General features: G+C 42.0%; 1 protein-coding gene and 1 pseudogene across 1 annotated transcript in view; both read right to left on the minus strand.

The window, feature by feature from the left end:
* The window catches only part of LOC123521573, a 1,701-nt pseudogene extending 1,387 nt beyond the window's left edge, over positions 1 to 314 (minus strand).
* Positions 1 to 8,472, minus strand: part of DCAF12 (DDB1 and CUL4 associated factor 12) — a 32,466-nt gene that overhangs the window by 13,953 nt on the left and 10,041 nt on the right. Inside the window, exons 3-5 of the mRNA XM_004712423.3 lie at positions 4,004 to 4,013; positions 3,693 to 3,899; positions 1,671 to 1,731 (exon numbers count right to left, since the gene is read on the minus strand). Coding sequence (XP_004712480.1) covers positions 1,671 to 1,731; positions 3,693 to 3,899; positions 4,004 to 4,013 — 278 coding nt within the window. The remainder of the gene's footprint in view (positions 1 to 1,670; positions 1,732 to 3,692; positions 3,900 to 4,003; positions 4,014 to 8,472) is intronic.

Here is an 8,472-nt window from a genome sequence, read left to right on the forward strand (position 1 = left end):
CTTTCTCACAGATGGAGAGTCATGGGTGAGCTATGTATCGTAGTAGCCACAATAAAACTTAGGCATGTTGCTCGACCGACCATTTGCTACCTGGAATTATTTTTATAGTGAAGGAAATTATTGCTTTTACACTAAGGGAAAAGTACTGCAAGATTGGAAGGGAGGCAAAAACAGAAGCCGACAGAAATATGGAAGGGTATTAGCATAATTTAAGAGTCAGAAGAGTTCAAGTACAGAACAAAATTAATTGACAGATTCATGAGACATTCTACAAAGCTTATCAACTCCCTACCACTGAGTCAATTCTGTTTCATGGTGACCCAATAGGACAGGGTAGGACTGTCCCTGTGGGTTTCCAAGAATGTAAATCTTTATGGGAGTAGAAACTTTCATCCCATGGAGTAGCTGGTGGTTTCGAACTGCTGACCTCATGGTTAGCATTCTATCGCGTAATTTGCTATGCCACCAGAACTGTCACTATGCTTCCTTATCTGACTTAGTTTCCCTTCTAGTTATTCTCCATTGCCTTGCTAAGAATCCAAAGAAAATATGTTTATGTTCTCTTAGCTTTCTAGGTAGTTCTAAACTTGAGCTCTAAAATCAAATCAGGTTGATCTGGATTCAAATCTTGGCTCCGTTGAATCTAAATATCCTTATTGTGAAAGAAGGCTGATAATACAAACTTTCTCCTACTGTTGTGAGAATTATGAAATAGCAATGAAGTACTTAGTATAGTGACTAGTATGATTGTTGTATTTGGGAACCTTAAGTAGGTAGTTATTATCTTTATATAGGGAACCCAGCAAAGTCCCTTAGCATTCTGAGCCTTCTCTCTAGGACGCAGTAGGCACCCAGGAAGCATCTGTGTATCTCCAGGTGATGTTTTTGTTTTGTATGATAGGGCAAAACTTTCAATAACACTCATCCATACAAGAACCATGCCTACCACTAATACATGTCATAAGAAAGCCAGAAGGGCATCACAATAGTAAATATATGGTAGTCTTGGGTCACCATTCATTGGGCATGCTCAAGGCAAGAGATCCAAACCTAAAGCCAACAACTGCCAATCTCATAAGCTTGGGATAACAGTCATCTGCTTTACACACTAGAGCATTTCAGTCTTAAGACCAAGAGAGTATGTCAGTTCCTTCTATCTGCTACAGGTTCACTTTGCGGTACAGCCCATTCACTAAGGTTATCTTCACTGAACTCATTTATCCATATCTTTTTTTTTCCTGGCAGCTCTAACAACACTGAAAAAGAAATTCACCCAATCCTGTTCTGCTTTTATCTCCAAGAAATTTAAGTTACACAGTGGCGCAAGAAATGACAACTGCTGTTAATACTTTGGAGAGCACATCAACCTTCCCCAAAGATTTCCACCACCATTATTTAATGAAGCCCCACAAACAACCTTGAGGTCCCGGGTGTGCAATTTGGAACAAGACAGCATATGACTAAGAGAGAAAGCTCTACTTTCCAGAGGAGGAAGTTAAGATAGAGGGCAAATGACTCATCCAAGGTCACATGGTAAGTCAGAGAAAGAATTCTGATTGAAAACACGTTCTCCTGGACCCTGAGGAATTTTCTTTCTGGGTTATCAATCATACCATCAACCATATTACTGCTCCCTCACAGCAAAGCTCTCTACAAAAAGGCAAATTTACCAGACACTGCCATAGTGTCGCTGATCCACGCAATGGAAAAGATCCAGTCCTTGTGTCCATCCTTGGAGAGGGAGAGAGTGGTGGGTAAAGAGAAAAAAATAAGTTAGTGAAATATAGATTAAAAGTCTGACTGAAAAATCTCTAAAAATTACAACTCTGGTGATTTCAACCCATATGGCACAGCCACATAATTTGTAGCTTGTCTTTTTTTAATCATCTTATTGGGGGCTCTTATAGCAATCCATACATCAACTGTATCAAGCACATTTGTGCATATGTTGTCATCAGTTCCAAAGCATTTCCTTTCTACTTGAGCCCTTGATACCAGCTCTTATTTTTACCCTCCCTTGTTATTTTCCTATTTCTACACTGTCTGCTGTCTCTTTTCACCCACGTTTCTGCTGTTCGCCCCCCCACCCACCCCCCCCGTTGTTTAATATGTTTATCATTGGGATCAGTTCCCACTTTCTCCCCCCACCCTCATGGTATCGCTACTCCCATTACTGTTCCTGAGGGATTTATCTATCCTAGATTCCGGTGTCAAGGGCTCTTATTTATTCCAATGTACATGCCCCGATCTAGCCGGATTTGTAAGGTAGAATTGGGTCATGATAGTTGGGAGGTGGGGGGGAAACGACCATTAAAGAACTAGAAGAATGTTGTGTATTTTGTCAGTGTTATACTGCACCCTGGTTGATTCCTGACTCGTTCTTTCCTTGTGACCCTTCTTTGAGGGGATGTTCAATTGTCTACAGATGGGCCCTGGGTCTTCACTCCAACTCTCCTCATTTGCATCGATATGGTTGGTTGTTTGGCTCTTCCGATGCTGATACCTAATCTTGTTGACAGCTCGTGGTCACACAGGCTGGTGTGCTTTTTCCATGTGGGCTTTGTTACTTCTCTGCTAGATGGCTTCTTTAACTTCAAGCCTTTAAGAGCCCAGATGCTATATCTTTTAATAGCCAGGCACTATCAGCTGTCTTCACCACATTTGCTTATGCACCCATTTTGTCTTCAGCAATTATGTCTGGAAGGTGAGCATCCCCAGATATTAGAACAAAGAGTTCTTGCATTGAGGGGGGGGCTTGAGTAGAGGCCCAAGGTCCATCTGCTACCTAAATACCTAACATATAAATATATGTACATAGACCGATATCCCTAATGTTATATATTAATATATTTACATGCCTACATTTATTCCTCTATGAATATCTTTTGCCTCCTAATTCCTCCATTTCCTTTTATGTTCCTCCTGTCCCGATTTCATGTTCAACCTTCATTCAGCTCTCAGTAATTCCTCTCAACTACATTGTACTTGCTCAAACCCCACCAGGCAGGCATTCCATGGCCTCCTTGTCATTGATTTCAGAGCTCTTGTTCCCATGTCCCTGAATGTGTTGGCTCCCCCCTCCCTTTCTCCCACCTCCTCGAGGAAGTCTAAAAGTTGGAATAAAATTGACACCCCTGAGCATGCCCAGTGAACACACAGCTCCGTAACGTCTCTAGTACTGGTGGGTGTCTGATTTGGAGGTCTAGACACAATCACCTAACCACCCTCTAGCCCACTCCCCACCCTGGGCCCCTGGCCCTGTGGCTATCACCAGCTCCTCTGCTGTTCACTAGTCCCTCTATGTCTCCGCCAGAATGTCATTTTAGTAACGCAGCCTCTCCCAATTCTCTTCCGAAATAGTACCAGAGCATTCTTCACCAATACTCCCTCCCTATCCCCTTAAGCTGCTTTACTTCTGTCCAAGGCAGTTACCACTCTCTGGACACCTACCGACCCACTGCCACTGGCTCCTTTATCACATAGACTCTCTCAACATGCCTGGTACTCCAGATAGGGAAACTTGTTTCTAGTCTGATATTTGTACCCCTACACCTTACCACATGCTCCTGGAGTCTGAAGAAATCTAAAGGATACGACCCCTTTCCAGGAGAGCCTGTGAATAGAGGGTCCATGCTACACAGGCCCTGATCATAAGACCAAGGCCCCCTCTGTAAATTACTGGGAAAACTTACATCTCCCACGCACACAGGATCTAGTGTTGGCAGCCGGTAGATGGCAAGACTGTTGGGGTTGTCTCCTCCCGTGGCTAACAGGGTTCTGGAGGGATTCAGTTCGATGGCATGAATACCACAGCCCTGCTGGGTCACCCCTCCAGGCTCACGGTCTTTCAGAATGGGAATCTTGGTAATCTGGCTTGTCTGTACATCGACGACAAATAGCTACAAGATAAAAGGGATAAAGAAGTGGAACCATTTCTACTGAATGTGACTCACACTGTAACAAACACCATTCACTCAACTACCCATCACACACTGTCTACTACATGCGAGACCCTAAAATTAGTAAAGGCACAGTTAAGATTACTAGTCAAATGAAACATGAAAATTAGTAAATACAGCATAATTTTTAGAGGTTAAGAATAATGTGTTAAATAAACAAATGAGAAAGCAACAAACTCCGGATGGTCACAGATGGTTTCACATGTCTTGCATTAGGTCAAATACCAAAAAATAGTTTCCATCCCCTAGGACGTGTTTTATACGTTTAAACCTCATCTGCTCATTCATGGGTGTTGTGTGCCATCAAACCATTGTGATACCAGTAAATGGATCTGCCACTTGGAAAAATCTGAGTTTCTTCTATGGAGTTTGAGAGCTGGCTAAAACGTTAAGACTTCTTTTAATCTAGCCTTAAGACATGGCTCCATTTCCACCAACCAGATAAGTCAGGGTGGAAAAGGCTTTATTTATTCATGTCCAAGAGAGCCTTATGTTCAACCTTTCCAGCTTTAGGGCTGAACAGATAAAGAGTTGCATGCCACAATAGTAACTTTAGTTGTGGTATCTTAGGCAAGTCATTTAAATCTTCCTGACTCATTTCTCATCTGTAAAACTTGCTTAACATGATCAACTTAACAGGGGTCCTATTACTTGGAAGAAGTTACAGCCAGAGTGCTCCTTAGAGGCCTGGATGTCAAGACTTTGTTTCATGTACTTAAGACATGATGTCAGGAGAGACCAGTCATCATGCTTAGCAAATTAAAAGGTCAAAAAATAGAGATGGATCGACATAGCTATAACACCAAGTTCAAACATAAGAACAACTGGGAGCCCCACCCCCAGCCAGTCCTGAGGCTTTGGGGCTCTGCTCAAGGGGGTCCCTCTGGGACATGGGAGCACAGTGAATGGTGTGACTCTTTGCTGGGCATGCCTGCACAGTAGGGTATGCTGGGCCCCTCTAGGGTTTCCCGTATGGGCTCCAAAAAATCTCTTCCCTTTTGCTTAAAAGAAGAAAAAAAAAGAACTAGGAGGGTGGCGTGGGACCATGTCTTGTGGTGGTGTACTGACTTAAGGGTACCGAACACCACCACCACCACAATAGGGTTGCTAAGAGATCTACCAGTGTTTGCAAAGTACCTAGCACATAGCTTGGAATAGACTAGGTGCTTAACAAATACTACTACTACTACTAATTATTATTATTGAATATGTCTAGTTTTGCACGGTGTAGAAAAGGTTATGCACTGGATGGTAAAACCACTAGATATTAGGGGTCTGTAGAGGAACCAAGAGTTTACCCCCAACTTCCCTCTCATCCTTGCAGAGGAATCACAAACCACCACGTAAAGGACAGAATCGGTTTGCTCTGTCTTGGAAACAAGGATGTGGATGAGCTACCAAAGAACCTCTGTGCAAGCCCTCTGACAAGGGGCCAAGGAGGCCTGCAGCTCCTCTAAGGCAGTGGTTCTCCACCTTCCTAATGCTGCAGCCCTTTCGTACGGTTCCTCATGTTGTGGTGACCCCCAACCACAAAAAACTATTCTCGTTGCTACTTCATAACCGTCATTTTGCTACTGTTATGAATCAGATGACCCCTGTGAAAGGGTCGTTTGACCCCCAGGTTGAGAACCACTGTTCTAACATGTCCCAGAGCAAGGCTGCTCCTCATCAACACAATGGGATCCCGGCCAGTAACCAGGAGCATGGCAAGGGAAGCTGGAAGTGATCTGGCTCCCGCAAGTCAAAACCCAAGAACTAAGGGGGAAAAGGGGTGGCTAGTAAGACTAACACGAGTGAGCACATCTCTACATACATACGTGCTTGCATAGAAAGATGCATGCAATTATATATATATATATATATAAAGACCAGCGCAGTTTTAAAAAGGGGGAAGCCTCACAAACGTTTCTAAAACTCAAGGGTCTTTACACTGGAGCCTAATGGAGGGAAAACCCACGTCCAAGGCAGGTAAGATACTTAACGACTGCAGTCAACAGCAAAAGGCCAGTTCAACAGGCATGAACGTTGGAAAGTAGGAGGCAAGTGCAGTCACAGAGGAATCCCTTCCCTGTCTCACACTGAGGAAGAGAGAAGAGTAAAGGAGCCAGGCCAAAGAGAAACAACAAAATATGGGCAATCTAAATCAAAAATGAAAAATGTGTATATCCTAAATCAACGGCGATAGGTCAATAGAACTAATCACAGTGCAGTATGTTTACATTAGTCACACCCAGGGGGTTGAAAAGCTATACAATGGACCATGTAAAAATAGAGACCACAGTCTCATAGGGCAACTCCATCAACTGGCCCAACATAGTTCACAACATCAAGATCTGGATCTTAGTTAAGAGAGTAGCATCTGGGTTCTTCAAATCTCCTGAGCGGCCAGGCATCTAAGAAAGACACTTCTATGGGTCTCTACTTCCAAACAGTCAACGATGATTTAAAAGTAGGGCTTTGAATGCGTACATTCCAGTTAGACCCTCTGATGAGAAAAGAATGTGCCTTTCCAACCCAGATCATCTGAATCAGGGTGTCTGGATCCACAAGAGCCCCAGGTGATGCTTTCAGACAACAAGTGATTCTTGGGTGTACTTCACTCAAAAAGAGAGACAAAATGATAACCAGACAGGGAAACTAGAGTGCTGGAAACAAACAATATAATTAAATGTGGTACTGATATATTGTGATAAATATAACGAATGTGACAGAAAAGTTGATGTAGAAACTGTCAAATGGGGAACTTAACTTGATATGTAAACTTGTGTTAAGTGAATAAGCTTTTTAAAGACAAGAATAACATGACCCTAGGGGCCAGTCTACCTCTAAACCCTGTTTGCCTGCCCACCTGCATCCTGCTGTACAGGATGAGCTCCCCAAGCCAGACTCCGGAACTGGCAACATTTTGGACTTTGAGAAGTAGGCGATTTGGTTCACTCAACAAACTCGAAAAGTTTGCTGTCTGTGTGTCTCCAATTACCAAACAACACAACACAGTCGAGAAAATCCGTAACACAGAAAAGGTGACTACCACTATCACGAGATACCGAGCGAACAATGGGGTGTGTCTTCTTTCAAGTCCCCCAGTCACACACTGGTCTTACGTCTATGAAAATGTGACCCCATACACAGTAGTTTATTTTTCATAAACATTAACACCTTTCCCAAGAATAAATATATTGCTACATAATCTTTGATGGCAGCTCACTGCATGGACATGCTAGTATTTATTCAATGTACTCCCTACTAGAGAATATTTATGTTGTTGCCAGTTTTTTGTTTTAAGTATAAAACACTGCGGGGATCATCATGTACCTCAAATTCAGGTACCTGTATTATGTCAAGATCTCTTGCACTTTGAACTCTGAATCCAAAATGCCTCTCCTGAAGACAGGCTGGCTGAGACCAGACATATTAAGTTCTGAATTCTAATTTTTCCCCACTAGAAACAAGACACTGCAGAAAAGGGGCTTATGATCATAATTTATGATCGTCCTAGACTTAAGTGACATTAATTCTTTACAGGCTTCACAGCTAGCAAAATCCAGTAAATTGATTTCTAATCCCTGGCTCTGGAGGTCCTTGTTAAAAACTGAGTTAAATGTTGGGAATCAGCTTTGGTACTATGCCTAAGCTTTCACCAAGTGATGCCAACCAACCTGAAAAACAAAAAGCTAAGTAAAAGGACTGGCCTACTAGCCTGAACTCATACAAATCCTAATTTCTTCCTACAGAAGATAGAAACTGACTTCTATAGTAACCAAGGATAGCAGATGCCTCCCTCTTTCCAACATTCATATAGACAACACTGAATGTAGACATTATCCAGAAAAGAACAATTTCTACAGGACAGTCTCAACTCTTTATTCCTTCATGGTATTTCCAAGCGGAAGTCTCCTCATAATTAATAGGAAGCCTTACATATCAACTATTTATCTGGTATATTAAGAGACCATAAACTTTCAATGTCATTCAAACACTAATAAAATCCCTTTTCTCTTATTTTTTCAGTATCCCCCAAACATGTTTGCACACTAAGTTAGAACTGCTCTTATTTTGAGCTCCAAAACACTTCCTGTGCGAATGGGGTGGAGTAAGGACTCCTTTAGCTGCACACCCAACACTGTTATTGATCCCTACAATGCTCCTTCCCCCCCCAAAGATGTGTGTTCAGTTTTTTGACCAGCCAAGAGAAGTCATAAATGTTAACTGGATAAGGCCACTTTCACCATTGTTTTAACAAGAAAAAGCAAGACTCGTCTGGCTGAACTAACACTTAAAAAAAAAAGGTATTCATTACATAAACAATGTCAACAATAAAATAAATTTTAGAATGCAAGAGAGAACACTCATCAGAATTATCTCATTTCAAATCTATTTTTCGTTTGTTGGGTCCCTCAACCATATGCATATGCAATTATACATAGCTATAATCAGCAGAGATTAAGAGTTCTGTATTTTAATTTATCAATGGTGTTACACATTACAAGCTTCATAATCATATTACTGTCTA

The sequence above is a fragment of the Echinops telfairi genome, unplaced genomic scaffold, assembly GCF_000313985.2.
Source record: "Echinops telfairi isolate 266 unplaced genomic scaffold, ASM31398v2 ScPeMD7_25;HRSCAF=90, whole genome shotgun sequence".
Lineage (NCBI taxonomy): Eukaryota > Metazoa > Chordata > Mammalia > Afrosoricida > Tenrecidae > Echinops > Echinops telfairi.